The sequence below is a fragment of the Eleginops maclovinus genome, chromosome 8 (genome assembly GCF_036324505.1).
Source record: "Eleginops maclovinus isolate JMC-PN-2008 ecotype Puerto Natales chromosome 8, JC_Emac_rtc_rv5, whole genome shotgun sequence".
NCBI lineage: Eukaryota > Metazoa > Chordata > Actinopteri > Perciformes > Eleginopidae > Eleginops > Eleginops maclovinus.
Genome location: NC_086356.1, coordinates 886728 through 905695, shown reverse-complemented (window position 1 = coordinate 905695; position 18968 = coordinate 886728). Strand labels below are relative to the sequence as shown.

The 18968-nt window shown below is 41.4% G+C and overlaps 1 protein-coding gene across 1 annotated transcript; it reads left to right on the top strand.

Annotated features, from left to right (window-relative positions):
- The first annotated feature begins 879 nt into the window (after positions 1 to 879).
- slc45a2 (solute carrier family 45 member 2) lies at positions 880 to 18643 on the top strand. Its single transcript, XM_063889949.1, has 7 exons — positions 880 to 1575; positions 4616 to 4792; positions 10529 to 10896; positions 12006 to 12149; positions 14286 to 14409; positions 16358 to 16563; positions 18023 to 18643. Exons 1-7 carry the CDS (start codon positions 1119 to 1121, stop codon positions 18242 to 18244), a joined length of 1698 nt encoding a protein of 565 aa, XP_063746019.1. The 5' UTR covers positions 880 to 1118; the 3' UTR covers positions 18245 to 18643.
- The last annotated feature ends 325 nt before the right edge of the window (positions 18644 to 18968 follow it).

Below are 18968 nucleotides of genomic sequence, written 5' to 3'. Positions count from 1 at the left end.
TTTGGTTTGAGATCTTATACAGACCTAAAGTCCTCTTTGGGAGGATTTAATCATAATTAATAACCATCATTGCTTATCAAAGATATTCATCCTATGATGCAAAAAAGTGCCAACAATGTCCCCACAACACAAGCAAAACAGGCACACACACACACACATTCAGCCCTTGTTAGGACACTCATTGTCATAATGCGTTTCACAGCCCTTAACCTAATGTGCCTTTTCCATCCAATGTCATACGTCCAATGTGTGTGAGTGTGACGGTAAACACCAGAGAGCAGTCACACTGATTACATGCTACGCTAATTATAATCCAGTCAGCTGTGGCCGATGAGCACTTTTCTTGCAGGTATGAGAAAATAAAGTGTCATAATCTATTAGAGGGATTAAAACGTGGCTCTGATGATGATACGTCACAGGACAAAAATAATGTATTTCATTTATCAAAGGAAGATGAATGTGAACGTGGCAATCTAGATTGTGGATGAAAGAGGAGCTGTGAGAGGGAAAGCCGAAGCGAGGAATCAGAATCCTTCATCGAAATCCTTTCTGTAATCACTCTGCAGATCCATTCAAACTAATGGGGATTTATAGTCTTCACATGTGCATAATGCCTCCATGAATAAGCTTTTCTCTACCAGAGCAGCAACAAAGACTCCTGGCTGATCATTGGTGTCAAAACAAAAGCAGAGATGACCCTCACACACACTCACACACACTCACACACACTCACAGGCATGTAATCCCTCACACACCCACATGAGCCGCCTCAGGCGTTTACTACAGAACTTTGAAAACATCTCAAAAAGGGGAAGAGCCCTTCAGTAATCCCTTAAATACTTCCCCCTACTCTCTCTCCTCCCTTCCCCTCTGGTTTTCAGTGCTCTTGGACCTGAACGCCGGGTGGACTGATTGCTCAGCTATGCAGTAGAGAGAGGCGGATTAGCTGGAGCTGAGCAGAGGATTGGACGTCTCTCCATCACCTGGCGGACCCTACTCTTCGTCACTTTTCACCGGACTTCTCCTTCCTTCCTTCCTTCCTTCCTTCCTTCCTTCATTCCTTCCTTCCTTCCTTCCTTCCTTACTTCCTTCTCCCCCTCTTTCTCCTATCCCCAGCCATGACCCTATCAGAGGACCAGTCTGTGAGGCCTCAGCCGTGCCGGATCCCGGAGCCCGGCAAACACATCAGCTCCTCCCTGTACCCGACAGACTGCAGCAAAGAGGCCTTCGTGGACAGTGGGGAAAGCGGTGTGTTCGGGGCCGTGGAGCCCCACCGGCACTCCCGGGGCCGCCTCATCCTCCACGGCACGGTGATGTTTGGGAGGGAATTCTGCTACGCCGTGGAGGCCGCCTTCGTCACGCCGGTGCTGCTGAGCGTGGGTCTCCCTCGCAGCCTGTACAGCCTGGTGTGGCTGATCAGCCCCATCCTGGGCTTCCTGCTGCAGCCCGTCATCGGCTCCGCCAGCGACTACTGCCGCTCGTCGTGGGGCCGACGGAGGCCCTACATCCTGGCGCTGGGAGTCATCATGCTGATAGGACTAACCCTGTTCCTCAACGGAGACGCTGTCGTCTCAGGTGAGCTGGGGGGGGTGGGGTTCAATAACACTAATAAAGGTTTAGTTGATGAGATTGAGATCAGAATTCTGAATCTCAAAGTGCTTTTTTGATCTTAACTAGTTTTACTTTAGTAATTACAGAAAGGTCTCTCCATATAAAGTGTATTCGTGTAATGCCGTGGAAATGTCTCTCTGCTGATCTCTAAGTTACAATTCAATTAAAATCAGAGTGAGGAAAGAAATTATCAATAGAGGAAAAAAGACCAACAGACTAAAATAATAAAAGATATTAGCAGCACGATAACCCACTCTTTAAAGCAGGAGAGGACTCTTTAAAGTAGAGACTCTACATACTGATATACACCTGAACATCAGCAGGAGAGGACTCTTTAAAGTAGAGACTCTACATACTGATATACACCTGAACATCAGCAGGAGAGGACTCTTTAAAGTAGAGACTCTACATACTGATATACACCTGAACATCAGCAGGAGAGGACTCTTTAAAGTAGAGACTCTACATACTGATATACACCTGAACATCAGCAGGAGAGGACTCTTTAAAGTAGAGACACTACATACTGATATACACCTGAACATCAACAGGAGAGGACTCTTTAAAGTAGAGACACTACATACTGATATACACCTGAACATCAGCAGGAGAGGACTCTTTAAAGTAGAGACACTACATACTGATATACACCTGAACATCAGCAGGAGAGGACTCTTTAAAGTAGAGACACTACATACTGATATACACCTGAACATCAGCAGGAGAGGACTCTTTAATGTAGAGACACTACATACGGATATACACCTGAACATCAGCAGGAGAGGACTCTTTAAAGTAGAGACACTACATACTGATATACACCTGAACATCAGCAGGAGAGGACTCTTTAAAGTAGAGACACTACATACTGATATACACCTGAACATCAGCAGGAGAGGACTCTTTAAAGTAGAGACTCTACATACTGATATACACCTGAACATCAGCAGGAGAGGACTCTTTAAAGTAGAGACACTACATACTGATATACACCTGAACATCAGCAGGAGAGGACTCTTTAAAGTAGAGACTCTACATACTGATATACACCTGAACATCAGCAGGAGAGGACTCTTTAAAGTAGAGACACTACATACTGATATACACCTGAACATCAGCAGAGAGGACTCTTTAAAGTAGTAGAGATATGCTCTGTTTGTAAAGTTTCTTCAATGAAGAGCATCATTCTGATTCTTGTGAGCCTCTGAGTGGATCAGTAGAATATAAACACGGTGCTTTATGTATGTGAAAGGTAAACAGTCTGAAATAAATGCAGTGGAGTAGAATTACAAAGTGGGTGAGAAACAGGCAAGCAGACAGAGAGAGGGGGGAGGCACAGATGTATTTTTAGTCTTGTCAAATCAGAGAGTGAGCTCTTGTTCGGGGCGCCGGCTGTGACGCAGAGGATGAATAATCCTCTCCGTCAGAGAAACTGGAGTCTGGAAGAGGGATGATTCCATCTCTGATGTATGCGCTTGCTCGTAAAGATAATTATGGCTGGTAAAACTCAAGACTTTCTAGGCTTCCTTTCATCTCTTTGTTGCTCTTGCAAGCTTTTATCTTCTCGCTCTGACATTTTGATAAAAGTAAAGAACTAGAAGGTCCTGTGTGGCTCCGCTGCTCACACCATGAACTTGTGACTCGTTAGGCGGAGCTGATGCCCGCTGGCTCACACAGAGGACTGAGGAAATGTCTCTGAACATTTAGCTTGAAACACAATAATGAACTCCTGAAAATCCCAATCGCTGCAAACATGGAGCGTGTTAATGGGAGGTCAATTTGATAATGTTGTACAATAAATACTGGCAACAGAACTGGCTGCAGGAGACTTATTTCTGCTGGCTTGAAGCATCTTTAATGCCTCGCTGAATGCTGTGATTGTTGATGGAGTTTCTTTAGTAAAGACTCTGGAATTTCAATAATCATCACACAGACCATAAAGTATTCTTACGCTGCCTAAGCTGATTATCTGTCCGTGTTCCTCAGGATTGCAGTAACTGCCACATGTAGTGAATGTTTGCCTTGTTGTCGTTATCGGAGTTGTTGAGACTTGGGATTAATAATTATAGAGGTGAAAACGTCTCTCTGCAAAACTACATCTATGTTAAACGTTTAGAATTAGACTTTTCTTTTGCTGGGGATTACTAAACACACACTTGTAGATTCTCAAACACTCATTAGTAAGTTAATCAGTTCACCTGCAGGGTTAGAGAAAACATCTTCAGGAAATATACACAATTTCTCCTTCTCAGAATCAAAGTCAGAATTATGCAGAAAAATCTTAATTTGAGGAAAAGAATCTTTGAGCTAGAAGAACAGAAATTGAGGAAGATATTTTCAGGGATTTGTTTTTGGATGAAGTCACAACTTTCAGAAAAAGTCTGAAATCCAATAAAAACATATTTTTGAGAAAAAATCTGAAAGTGCGAACCATCAGATTCTTTTTTGGGGGGGGGGGGGTCAAAAATGTCAGAATTCAAAGGAAATGTTCCTGAGAAACAAAGAATTTTGAGAATAAATTCAGAGTGTGGGTTTTCCTCTTTCCTATATTTAAACTATTTCCTAAAGTCAGATTTACAGATTGCAGCGCCTTGCTTACAGTCTGTCCTTACTGACCCCTGACCCCTGTGTCAGAATGCCCGCTGACAAGTTACAGAACATTTCATTCGCTTCATTCAGCAGTGCTTCAGTTTTTAATCTGTCCTTGATTGATTTGATGCAGACGAAGCAGATGGGTTTTCAGTCTGCAACAGAAGCTGTGTTGTCTCTCCGCCGTCCTGCGGCGACCCTTTCTCTGTCTTTGTGATGTTTTTGCATCCTTTATTCCTTCAGAGGAAATGATGTAGTCAGGTTTTTAAATACAATAGTTTCCATCCTCTAAGTACCTTTGAAAGTGCTGCACCTGTGGGTTTTTCGTGGCACAGTACAAGGGGCGTCATTGTGTTGTCGCACCGCTGGCTGCAGTTCTCTGTGAGTGATCTGCCGCTTTTGTTCTGTTTTTCAGCATTAGTCAGCGACAAGTCGTTGAGGAGTATATGGGCCATCGTGATCGTGATGCTGGGAGTGGTTCTGTTTGACTTCGCTGCAGACTTCATCGACGGGCCCATCAAGGCCTACCTGTTCGATGTGTGTTCACATACAGACAAGGAGAGAGGGCTCCACTACCACGCCCTACTCACAGGTGTGTAACACAGACACTGTTCTTCAATGCCCTTAATGCTTCCATCTGTCATACACCTGTACCTCATGGCTGTCTCCAGTGTGTGCTGTGCTCTGACTTCATCAGGGTTTGTTGTTTGTTGGGTGACAGTTTCAGCAGTAGCAGGAACCAGAGATGTATGGCAGTGATCCTGAGTTAATGGATGTCTTTATGGTGTGATATCGATGGTGGGTGGAAGAGCACATACTGAAGGAGGCGTGAACATTTAATGGAGGTTGATGCCATCTGTTTGTTTCTGAATGTTAAGTAACACTCTGGATAAACACTTTTTTCAAAATGTGATGAGACTTTCTTGCAAAGACTAAGAGAGGAAGATTGGTTTTAGGGAGACAGTTAGCAAGACGGGTAAGGGGGGACTAGCCGAGCTCCATCGCAAAGTCAATACATCTGCGTGTGTGCTATAAAAGGACATGCTGTCAGTGGGCGTTATGTGCCAGACTTTCTCTGACAGGAACAGTGACTTTCTTCTGGCCTCGAGGAATTCTCACTTTGAGTGTTTAATACACTTTAGCATCTTTCAGCCCCTTGTTTTGGTTCACTCCAGAAATTAAAACAGTCTGAATTCCTAGAAAAAGTCACAATTTTCCCAAAATATAATTTTTCAGGTAAAAGTAAGACTCAAGCTCAAAAGCTCTAAATGATGAATGGACTTTATAGCACCTGTTGATAATTAAACTCACCGATTCATGAGTTTCAGGGGAAATTCATTTTCGGAGAAGTTTGTCTTTGAGGTTTTATAAATGTGTTTCTCATCAGTCTGCAGAACTCTGCGTGTGCAAGAAACTGAGGCAAATTTATGGGTAAAAGAAATGACTGTTACGTTGATTCATGTAAAAAAATGTACATCACAAATCCACTTTACCAAAAGGATCTTTTTACTTAACATAACCAAGTAGTTCCTCTGGTGCCTTGCTCAAGGGCACCACGGCAGGGCCCACGAGGTGAACGGGGACCTCTCCAAGTTCCAGTCCACACTCAATTATTTTATTTAAAGTCTGTTTAGGGACGTGAACCGGCGACCCGTCGATTCCCAGTCCAAGCCCTGCTCAAGAACACAGAGACACCTAGAGGTTCAACCGCTAACGTTCTGATTAGCCACCGAAATACTGAAAACAGACACAGACATTTGGAGGTGGAGACCGAAAACGGAGCTCAAATTGGTCGATGGATCCCAGTGTGTCTCTGTAATGCTCACTGTGTGAAATAGCTAACAAAATGTGGTTTGGTGTCAGTGCTGCTAACCCCCCAACGTGAGCAATGTGAGTAGCTCGAATTGACCCAGATTAAAAATAGACCTCAGTATTGGATCATGGTTTCTCTAACACGTCATGGAAATCCTGCCAGTACAAAGTTCCTGTGTTCCTGACTGGGTTTTATCAGATTAGGATCTCCAAACCCAACCGAATGCGTCCTTTCATAATAAGACCCTCTGGGGATTCCAGGGTGCGTTTGGACCCCTCTTTCATGTTAACCCCTCTTTCCCTTTGAGGGATTTGCAGGACCTTGAACATTAGCTCCAGGTTCAAGCGGGACATTTCAGAGGGCTTTTTGTTGCCTGTTCACAAACTTTTAATTGTCCTTGGCCTTTGATAGAAAAAGTTCCGACTTGTTTCCCTTCACCTTCGGGTCGAGTACATTATGACAATCTCAGACAGAGTGTCTCCGGAGCGGCGGCAAAAAGAAATGCGAGGCTTTCAGCGGACACAATGGAGAAAGTAGATGGAGGTCACCCGCAGCATCGATTTGTTTTCACTCGTCGTCTGGAGTTTGAGATTTCATTAACACAACTTTTCCCTCTGAAGGAGAGCTCCACGAAGCCGAGGCCAGCGAGCTGCAGCAGTGTTGCTCACATACTGCAGGATATCACAACTCAAAGTAGAGACTTTTAGACAGGAGTGAGTCAAGAACTTATTTTGTGGATGTGTTAACGAAGCGTGGTTGTTAAAAGCATGACAAACAAACAAAGCAATTTAAAGCATTCAAATAAAAATAAAATAAAAAACCCAAATAAGAGATAAATAATATAAAAATAATAATAATAATATAAAAATAATAATAATAATAATATAAAAATAATATAATAATAATAATAATAATAATAATAATAATAATAATATAAAAATAATAATAATAATAATATAAAAATAATAATAATAATAATATAAAAATAATAATAATAATATAAAAATAATAATAATAATAATAATATAAAAATAATATAATAATAATAATAATAATAATAATATAAAAATAATAATAATAATAATAATAATATAAAAATAATAATAATAATAATATAAAAAAATAATAATAATAATAATAATAATATAAATATAAAAATAATAATATAAATATAAAAATAATAATAATAATAATAATATAAATATAAAAATAATAATATAAATATAAAAATAATAATAAACAGTCAAACAGGTGAAACCTATAAAATCAATAAATAGGATAAAATATTAAAACATATTAAAAATATAAATTAAATAAAAAACCCAAATAAGAGATAAATAATATAAATATAATAATAATAATAATTTATTAAAAAAACAATTCAAAACCTGTAAAATAAATAAAACAATATGAAAATAACCAAATATTAAAGAATTAAAGACTCTTTAAAAAGTGCTTTAAGAAGAATTTAAAACACACCCGAGTTTTACATGATATAAAGGTTTAACCCTTTCAGAGACACAGCAGTGAAAGGTCTGTTAATAAATCACAAGGAAAAGGAATCAATAAATAGGATGTAAACACATATTAAATCAATTAAACAAACAACACATAAATAATAAAAATGCAATCATTAATAACATTAATGAAAGTCAAATCATTTAAACAGCAACTAAAAGGGAATGTTGTTAATAAAATGGTTAAATAAATAATACAAGTCAAACTTATAAAATAAATTAAAATAAAATAACCAAAAACTTAAAGGAATAAAATTCCATTTAGAAAGTGGGGTGTCGCTAATTAAAAAAGATGTGTTTTAAAGAAGTGAATATCAGCTGAAAATAACAAAACTCAATTGTTATAAATGTGATTCTTTATAAGTTATTCTTTATTTAGTTTTTACACTTCTACCTCACTTTGAATAATCTAAATGAGTTTAAAGCTGGATGAGCCTATGGTGCAGATGATATTTGATATAACATAAGGCAGCAGCGAACAAAGAGCTCCAGACTTTATTAAAAAGCTGTGGAAGTTGAATCTCTCTCGCAGTGTTCTAAAGGAGTGAGTGAAATAATGAAACGCTGCTCCTATAGGATTCGTTTTGACTGAAAATATGAAAGCTGTGATTTAAACAAGTGGAATGAACTCTGAGTGGTTCCCATATATTTGGAGCATAGAAGCTAAACCCTGCTTCTCTAAGTTTAGTAATGACTCTTCACTAAATAGGATCCAAATGAGTTTAGGATCAAGCAAACATATATTCTCTGGAGGACCAGGATGTTTGGGGTGTGCTCTGAGCTGTCAGCAGGCACCGGGTGGCGTGAGCGCCGGTCAGGCAGTAATCCAGCCCTGAGCTCGTCATGTGCTGCAGTCATGGGTCCGGGCTGAGAGACGCAGCAGCCAGGCACATGACTCTGCAGACGCTGCTATGTGAGCTTTAGAGGAGGAGCGGGGAGGGAGAAATGTTTCCCAGTGAGTAGTGTACCTCTGTGACCTTTTCGGATAATCATCGTGTGGTGGAAGAGGAAGGATACTCGAATGTCCTCTTCTAAGGTTAAATGAAATGCATTGCAGGAGAAACAGGATGCACACCTTCAGCCCACTCTTGAAGAAGTGCAATGTCAATAACTAACTTAAAGATGTCCCCCATCGCACATGTTCCCTACAGACACATTGACTAAAGCCAGGTTTCATATTCTAGTTTCATGTTGTCAACATATTGGAGCCAAAGGGATTAAAAACTAACCCATGAAAGTGTATTTTCTCCATGTTTTGAAGTCTAAAACGCGACATAAATAAGCTGTAAGGCCATTCAGGCGAGAGAACAGTGAAATAATGATTCTGTCCTCAACAATTATATTCATAGCATGACTCACTTAGTGGCTCACCGGTACGACTCATTTCTGCCCCTGCTTTTATTCCCGACACGGCACCTGTTACAAATAAATGGGGTTAAACCTTTTAGAGGCATTAAAAAAGTACTTTCTAAAGTGTGTCTACTTTAAAGAGTCCTCTCCTGCTGATGTTCAGGTGTATATCAGTATGTAGCGTCTCTACTTTAAAGAGTCCTCTCCTGCTGATGTTCAGGTGTATATCAGCATGTAGTGTCTCTACTTTAAAGAGTCCTCTCCTGCTGATGTTCAGGTGTATATCAGTATGTAGCGTCTCTACTTTAAAGAGTCCTCTCCTGCTGATGTTCAGGTGTATATCAGTATGTAGTGTCTCTACTTTAAAGAGTCCTCTCCTGCTGATGTTCAGGTGTATATCAGTATGTAGTGTCTCTACTTTAAAGAGTCCTCTCCTGCTGATGTTCAGGTGTATATCAGTATGTAGCGTCTCTACTTTAAAGAGTCCTCTCCTGCTGATGTTCAGGTGTATATCAGTATGTAGTGTCTCTACTTTAAAGAGTCCTCTCCTGCTGATGTTCAGGTGTATATCAGTATGTAGTGTCTCTACTTTAAAGAGTCCTCTCCTGCTGATGTTCAGGTGTATATCAGTATGTAGAGTCTCTACTTTAAAGAGTCCTCTCCTGCTGATGTTCAGGTGTATATCAGTATGTAGCGTCTGAAACCAGAGCCCTGTTCTGATTGGTTAGCTGGCCGGCTCTGTTGTGTTTGCTCACAGTAATTTCTCATTCCTTCTTGTTTTCCATTCCTGTGAATACCTTTGAGAACCTGTGATATTGCTGTATTCACCCTGCATGGTGCATTGTGCTTTATATCAGAGTTATTGCAGGGGCAGGAGGGTAAACACTCGGTGGGGGGGGGGCTCTGATGACAGAAACACAGGATTGAGAGCAGAGGAGAGCACACAGTAATGTTCATACTGAGTGAAGCGTGACTCCTAAAGTGGTTATTAGTTTACCCGCCAGCTGCCTTAATGAAGAACAATGGACTGCTGATTTCATGTCTGCTCAGCGAGCCACGGTTGATCCGCCAGGAATTATGTTTTCATGTTCTGTTTACATCCAGTATATCCCGAGTGTAAGAACACTGGGAGGGATTTTCTCAATTTGACTCGTGAATGAAGCAAGAACAATTTCAGAATACATTGTCACTGTAACCCCACGTCAGTCCCATTCGTGCGATCAAGAACACCCGGATGGAATTTCCTCACATCTAGAACAAACACCCAATGAGACTCAAGGTCACGTGACCTCACGCAACATCAATCAGTAAAGCAAATGTAAATAATTCCCACACACTGATAATAAAGCAAAGACCGTTGCTGGATGTGAACGGGTTGGTGCAGAAATGTATTTTATCATTTTCTCTTTCCTTTTTAAAAACTTTGAAAGATACTTTTACTACAATTCAGACTTTTTAAGAGCAAAACATTCAGACTTTTGGGGAAAATCAAACATTTCTGACTGTTTCAAAAATGTGACTGTTTTCTGAAAATCTCAAAACTCTGAGAAAAGATTTTCTCCCAATCTCAGAATCTAGCTTTTCTTTCTGAAATATAGCTGTGAGTGTGTCCCCTAAATGTCTTAATCGTGCCTGCTGTTACTTCCAGGTCTGGGTGGTGCGTTCGGGTACCTGGTTGGAGCGATGGACTGGGGCCACTCGGTTCTGGGCCAGGTGCTGGGCTCTGAGTACCAGGTCATCTTCTTCTTCTCAGCGCTGACCTGGGGCATCTTCCTCACATTGCACCTCTTCAGTATTCCAGAGCAGCCTCTGGGAAAAGACCCCTCGGACTCCGCCCCCTCGAGATCCAACGCCCTCCGCCTGCTGGGGCCCCACAGTAATGGTTACGGAGCGCTGGCTAAAGAGCCTGTCTCACCTGTGGGCCCCGGACCCGTCGCAGACCTCAGGCCCAGATCCTTCTCTGCTCTGGGGGAGGCCAACTCGGTGACCTCCAGCGCCAAGCAGCCAAACAAAGAGGTGGGTAAAGACAAGATAAAAACACTTTATTAATCGTCATGTTCTTGATTTCTGGGGCTTTTATTTTGAAACATAAACCTCACTCAGAGCTTCCAGCAAGTATACAGTTACCCTCCGCAGCCTTTAATGTAAAAACATGAGTCTTCTGCAGCTTCCTGTAAATAGACAGTCCATCTATGGGGCTTTTGTTTTGAAAAACATGCTTTCTCTTAGTTTGATTAAAATGTTCAATTTCTGTGTATGCATTTTTATTTTTACAATCTCTGCAAAACCGGGCTCGACCTCCATCCCTGAAGAATACTCCTTCCCAGGAAAAATCAATGATCCTGAGGGGGTTTCAAATGGTTCATTGGGTTATTTTCTGCGGAGGAGACTCTTCACAGACCCTGAAGTGTGAATACATCCTGTGCTACATAACATTATCTATTGAGATGTTCTTTAAGTATTAACTACCTCTGAACATCTCTTAATCGGTCCAACCCCCCGAGCCGAGTCTCTGTCTTCTGAGGAAAAGGAGAAAGGTCTTTTAGGATCTTTATCTTCTTCACTTTTGAAGCCTCGTAATAATCTTGAAACTCTTCTTCCTCTTGCTTTAAAGGTCTATTTGCTTTGGCTTTATGGAGCCCAGTTAGCTTCCTTTCTATTATTTCTGAGGTTCTTTTCTGTGTAAAAGCTGAACACTCTGCTGCCAGCCTTTGTAGTGTTCCCCAGAGCCTTAATGTGTCTTTGATTTCATGTCTTTGTCGTTTGAACTTTTCTAACCCCTGATCAGAGCCCTTAATGTCACCCTGAGATCTTTACTTTCATTCGTTCTCATTCAGATCCTCGTGCTGCTGAAGCCATTATTATTTTCAAATCTCTTGAACTGACACTTAAGCATCACCTAGAAGAGAATTACCAGAGGAGAAATGAGAGCTACGAGAGGAAGATCTGTTATGTATTATTGATGGTGTGTGTGTGTGTGTGTGTGTGTGTGTGTGTGTGTGTGTGTGTGTGTGTGTGTGTGTGTGTGTGTGTGTGTGTGTGTGTGTGTGTGTGTGTGTGTGTGTGTGTGTGTGTGTGTGTGTGTGTGTGTGTGTGTGTGTGTGTGTGTGTGTGTATGTGTGTAGGCCCAGAAGAGGATGACATTCAGGTCGATGATGAAAGCGATCATGAACATGCCGAGCCATTACCGCTACCTGTGTGTCAGCCACCTGCTGGGCTGGACCGCCTTCCTCTGCAACATGCTCTTCTTCACTGATTTTATGGGACAGGTAATTTTGAGTGGTTTTTAAACAAATGTAGAAGAAGATAAAGTCTGTGGTTCACACAAGAGTAAGACATTTTATTCTACCACATATAATACATCAGTAGTTCCTTTATAGCCCAACATTAGCCTCCTTTAGCTTAGCGGTGGAGACGTGAAGTCATGTGACCGTGCTGTAGTTCCTTTATAGCCCAACATTAGCCTCCTTTAGCTTAGCGGTGGTGACGTGAAGTCATGTGACCGTGCTGTAGTTCCTTTATAGCCCAACATTAGCCTCCTTTAGCTTAGCGGTGGTGACGTGAAGTCATGTGACCGTGCTGTAGTTCCTTTATAGCCCAACATTAGCCTCCTTTAGCTTAGCGGTGGTGACGTGAAGTCATGTGACCGTGCTGTAGTTCCTTTATAGCCCAACATTAGCCTCCTTTAGCTTAGCGGTGGTGACGTGAAGTCATGTGACCGTGCTGTAGTTCCTCTATAGCCCAACATTAGCCTCCTTTAGCTTAGCGGTGGTGACGTGAAGTCATGTGACTGTGCTGTAGTTCCTTTATAGCCCAACATTAGCCTCCTTTAGCTTAGTGGTGGTGACGTGAAGTCATGTGACCGTGCTGTAGTTCCTCTATAGCCCAACATTAGCCTCTAGCTTAGCGGAGGTGACCTGAAGTCATGTGACTGTGCTGTAGTTCCTTTATAGCCCAACATTAGCCTCCTTTAGCTTAGCGGTGGTGACGTGAAGTCATGTGACCGTGCTGTAGTTCCTTTATAGCCCAACATTAGCCTCCTTTAGCTTAGCGGTGGAGATGTGAAGTCATGTGACCGTGCTGTAGTTCCTCTATAGCCCAACATGTCACAGTAGAGACACTACATACTGATATTCACCTGAAAATGAGCAGATTATGTCATCTTTAATAAGTTAAGCCATATATATAAAGCAAACATATCAAATATTCTCACCTAAAGCTGTTCTGATGTGAGGATTTTCAGTCTTATATAATTGCAAACTGAATATTTAAGACTAAACCAAAGAAATCAAAGGAATAATAAACAGCTTAGTCCGTGACAAGGAGAGGGGAACAACCTTAGGGGGGGAAAGAGAAGCTGCAATATGTTTAACACATTTTACATTGTGTAGTTTGTGTTGCTGGGGGGGGGGGGTCCCCTCTTGCTGGGTCTCATGTCCTGCTGACTGATGTAGTAATGATTGACGTGTTGATCAGGATGTTACCTCTCCCCAGGACGCAGCACCACCCCCCACCGTTCATTTGTAATCTAGTCTTTGTTATCAGGGTACCACACAGGGACCCCCTGCTGAGGGTGGAAGGGAATAAATGAGAAGAAGCTGGCATGTGATATCAATATCAGTGAAGCTGTATTTTGAGAGCATGCGCTGCGGGCTAACAGGTTTTCTTTTATGCATGGATCAATGTCTGCGTTTGCTTTCATACTTGTTTAAAGAAAACATCACAAATACAAGTTTATGTGTCTGTTTGCATCTGTAGATGTCTCCCACATTCACCAACAATAAGCATGACATGATGTAATATAAAGAAGAACTGTCTTATTGTCAGTCCTGAAGAGGGGAGGTCTGGTGATATCTGGTAGTTCAATATTTTACCCCGTTCAGCGGTAGTGTGGGCAACATGTATGAATTTCACAATCCATATCTTTCAAGGCTGTTTTTTGCAGAAGAGTCCTCCTCCGTCAGGACAAATCTCCACTCAGTAGCACTTACTCACACTAAACCATCCATTTTCATTCCTTTATATATATATATATAATCTGCAGTGAATACACACCATTCACCCACTCATTTACACACACTTTATTACTAAAAACATGCAGAAAATTAGTTTTTCTGGCAGTAATTGTGATTTAAGGAGAGTCCCTTTGAAAACACCTTTGATTTGAGTACGTTGCAAGAGTTTTGATCCTGGTTTGATCCAATAAGGACATTTCTGTAACCGAAATGCATGCCAATGAGCCCAACATAATGATTCATTTGCATATTTAAACATAACATTTCAGGAAACTTGTCATGCAAAAAAGTATTGTGTTCATGTCAGCAATCAACTGGAGAAGTTTCATTATGATATTTATCAGCTGATTATTTTACCGTATTCACATCCATGTACTCTCTGTTTCACAGATCGTGTACAAGGGGAATCCGTACGCCGAGCATAACTCCACAGCCTACATCACGTACGAGCGAGGGGTAGAAGTGGGCTGCTGGGGTCTTTGTATTAACGCCGTTTCCTCCGCTCTCTACTCCTGTAAGTACACAAAAGGTTGTTATTACTGTTGTTTCATTGCCAATAGCATGTCCTGAGCCCACGTCCTTATCTCCTCTGCAGCCAATCCGCACTCTCGTTTCAGCTTTGCTTGAGGATTTCAATATGACACACAGCAGGAATTCATCATAGCAATTCAACCGGAAAGACAGGGAAATAATGTACTGCATGCACGGCGAAGTTCGGCAAAACACCAAAGCCCAGGCAGCGCTGCCCCTCCGAGTGTGAAATTGGCTCTTTCTGTTTTCTGGAAGTAAAGTTTTTGAACAGAAAATAAAAGAATATAAGAATACTCATAATAATAATATCTATTTAATTAGTATTGGTATTATTATATATTTTCATATATAAGATGTGCAAATTAAATAATGATAAAATACTACCCACAAACTTTACATCAATTATTCAGCCCATGTCACCTTAAATATTGATGGTTTTTCTCCATGCCTCCACAGTGAACCAAGAATCAAAACCTCTTGATGAATTGAAGTAAATGGGGCCAACTTTTAACAGCAGCAAACTATATAAATAAATATCTCACACAACTCGTTCAGTAGTCTCATGTGCATTCATTTCCACTAAAACCTCACTTTTTTAAAACTCTTCAGTCCGAAGTGAATTAAATATTAAGGTTTTATGAAAAATGCATGTGTTGGGAAAATAGAGAGCATGCAACTGGATAAACGAGACTTGGATTGTCCACCCTGAACTTTGCATCATGAAATGGGACGGGGTGAATAATTGATGTTCCTTTAAAATCGATTCTGTGAAACTAAAACGGGAGGCTGTTTTCTCTTTAGAGAGTAGCAGAAGTTTTCTAGTCAACTTTATGGAGAGTTAGGAACAAACAGCCTTACACTGACAGAACTTCTCAAGTGGAAAAATGCAGTCTGTTACTTTCAATCTAACCATGCTAACTTGGGCTACAAAGTTTAAATCCAAAATGATAACTTTGTTCTCTTGGGTTCAACAGCCCTCTTTAAGTTCCTCTCTTGTGCATTTCAATCCTTGCAGTCCAGTCTCTTTTTGTACCTCAAGTTATAAAATATTGGCTATAAAGGAACTACAGCACGGTCACATGACCTCACGTCACCACCGCTAAGCTAAAGGAGGCTAATGTTGGGCTATAAAGGAACTACAGCACGGTCACATGACTTCACGTCTCCACCGCTAAGCTAAAGGAGGCTAATGTTGGGCTATAAAGGAACTACAGCACGGTCACATGACTTCACGTCATCACCGCTAAGCTAAAGGTGGCTAATGTTGGGCTATAAAGGAACTACAGCACGGTCACATGACTTCACGTCTCCACCGCTAAGCTAAAGGAGGCTAATGTTGGGCTATAAGGAACTACAGCACAGTCACATGACTTCACGTCTCCACCGCTAAGCTAAAGGAGGCTAATGTTGGGCTATAGAGGAACTACAGCACGGTCACATGACTTCACGTCTCCACCGCTAAGCTAGAGGCGGCTAATGTTGAGCTATAAAGGAACTACAGCACGGTCACATGACTTCACGTCTCCACCGCTAAGCTAAAGGAGGCTAATGTTGGGCTATAGAGGAACTACAGCACGGTCACATGACTTCACGTCTCCACCGCTAAGCTAAAGGTGGCTAATGTTGGACTATAGAGGAACTACAGCACGGTCACATGACTTCACGTCACCACCGCTAAGCTAAAGGAGGCTAATGTTGGACTATAGAGGAACTACAGCACGGTCACATGACTTCATGTCACCACCGCTAAGCTAAAGGCGGCTAATGTTGGGCTATAAAGGAACTACAGCACGGTCACATGACTTCACGTCACCACCGCTAAGCTAAAGGTGGCTAATGCTGGGCGTGATGACGTTTTACCTCTCATTTAGACGCTTGTTATCGTCCTCTGTTTTTAAACTGGTATTTACTGATGTATTCCATTCTTTCAGACGTGCAGCGCTTCCTGCTGCCGTACATCGGCCTGAAGGGATTATACTTTGTGGGATACTTGACGTTCGGCCTGGGCACCAGCCTGATCGGACTCTTCCCGAACATCATCGCCACGCTCATCCTCTGCACCGTCTTTGGAGTCATGTCCAGCACGCTCTACACCATCCCCTTCAACCTGATCGCAGAGTACCAGCTGGAGGAGGAGGTACAGTACTCTCTGGGGATAGAGGGGGAAATGGGCACCAATACACTCCTGCGTTTGATCTCAGATGTGTTATTGAGGATGGATTTCAGTGAGGTTTTCTTAATTGGCAGAATAGAGCAGTGCTGGAAGAAGTATTCTGGGTCTTTAGTAAAGTAACAGTATGATTTTAGCTGTTATATAACAATTTTGCTTTAAAAGTATTATACTTTATTAAAACTATTGCTGATTAATTTACTGCTTATCAGCTATCTGACTTATGATCCTAGCTTTAATGAACATATTCTAAATTGCCCACATGGCTGCCAATAGTGTCAATTTATTGCATAATTTAAATAAAATGTTGTGGATTTGAAACTTTTGGAAGAACTCAGCCGAGAAACTGAAGGACATTTTGCATTCTGAGGAGGTCTGAGTCAGAGGAAAGTGAACGAACAAAGAAGGTGTTTCTTTGGGTTTGAGACGACAGAGTAAACACCTTTCTGCAAACTGAAATCTTTTTACTCGTATATAAACAATAAAAACAGTATTTTTCCTCCAGCTCAGAATGAAAGTTGCTGGAAAGAAAAACACATTTTGCTTTCTTCCAAAGTCTGCAGTCGATACCTCATTAAGACGAATCAAGGCTCGTGTCGAAGCGTCTGAAAGAGAATCAAGATAGTGGGAAATAAATATATAAAACGCTCTTTTAAAACTCCCAAGAGCCGAGTGTTTTCACCCAGATACTGATTGTGTTCTGGCTGCTAATGGAGGAATGACGGACCCTCACTGAGTGTTACTGGCAGCCGTTTCAGTTTGACAAATGTGAAACTGAAACCAGAATCTGTAAGTAACTCTGTGTGTGTACAGCGCTATATAAATACAATGCATTATCATTATTAACTTACTTTTACACTTTCAGTTTCAACGTTTTGTTTATTTATTATTCTCTAAATTTGGCTGTAACAATATTTCCCTCTGTGGGAGAAAAAGGGATTCTGATTATGACATTTAATAAAAACCTCCATGCTTTAGAGGCTCAAAATGAAAATTGTTGCATTAAAAGGACTTCAATGAAGGATCTTTGGTCCGTTAAATGAAGTAATGCCCATAAAGTCTAAGAGGTCTTCAAGTGTTTTGCTTTGTCGGGCAGAAATCAGAAGAAATGTACATTAATATGAAGTAAAACAGCATGTCCATCTTAGCTTATAAGAAGAACCTACGTTATGTTTTCAAATGTTTGGATCAGTCCAAAATCAAAAGATATCCACTGTGATTATTTAAAACTGAGAAACTGAAGTCAAAATAATTGATCAATGATTTACTCTTGCAGCTCTAATTCTGAGATATCTCTGTCACCTCATTTCAAATCTGTATCTCAAATAAAGGCACCCTTAAAACTATGTACTTCAATGTCCCCTCAGTATTCTGATTCTGATCCCCTCTTCTTCCTCTCTTGCTGCGATCCTCGCGGTGCGTTCAGGAGCAACTGAAGCTGCAGGGATTCTCAGGGAGTCAGCGGGGGACGGGGGTGGACTGCGCCGCGCTCACGTGCATGGTGCAGCTGGCGCAGATCATCGTGGGCGCGGGACTGGGAGCGCTGGTGAACCTGGCGGGCAGCGTGGTGGTGGTGGTGCTCTCCGCCTCCACCGTGTCGCTGTTCGGATGTATCTTCATCGCCGTCTTCATCCGATACGTCGACTAACTGTGTAAAAGTGTTTTAATGGTGTTCTTTTAATAAATACAGATTCTTTATTAAATAACATGTCACTCTTTTGGCACAGAAGTCTTCACGGGTTCAGCTTCAGGCAGAAATTGATTTGCATGAAGGATGAAAGTGAAAACAGTTATCTGTCTTTTCTGCTCATTATTTTAGTCCTACCTCCGAGGAGGATCTGTTTTCAAGGCCTTTGACGTCTGGAGGAAAACAAAGGCTGTGCCTGAAGGCATCGTTGATATTCCTGCCAACATTTCAGACGTTTTCTTTGTTAACGTGGATCGCTGGAGCAACTCTGGTGCAGATCTCAGGTATACATTCAGGGAGTTTCTTCTGTCCGGTCCCAGGGGTATTTAGAGCAGAACCTTCGCTTTAGTATTTATAGGATTGAAGCTTACTGGGTTTAATTGGTAAAACAATTAAAGATAATTGTTATTTCCTTTGGTGTGGAATCGTTTCAGTTTCTCTTAAGGTTTTCACTCTGTGTGTTTAGTGATTCAAAATAAAACCTTTGACAAACCTCAACATTTCAAGAGGCCCTGTTATATGTTGGGGGTGTTATATAGGATTGTATGCATGTAAATGGTCTGCAAAGGCTAAAATCCCTCTGAGCAGGATATATCCTCTCTGAGAAGTGAGGACATATTGGACACACATGAACACAAAGCTAGAACCGACAGAGGTGTAAGGAGATCACATCAGAAGTTATCTC

Bases quoted from the DNA above. Each gene is read 5' to 3' on its own strand.
- slc45a2 (XM_063889949.1), top strand. From the start codon at position 1,119: ATGACCCTATCAGAGGACCAGTCTGTGAGGCCTCAGCCGTGCCGGATC. The intron at 4,793-10,528 runs GTGTGTAACACA...TGTTACTTCCAG, and splicing joins CTACCACGCCCTACTCACAG to GTCTGGGTGGTGCGTTCGGG. The intron at 12,150-14,285 runs GTAATTTTGAGT...TCTGTTTCACAG, and splicing joins TCACTGATTTTATGGGACAG to ATCGTGTACAAGGGGAATCC.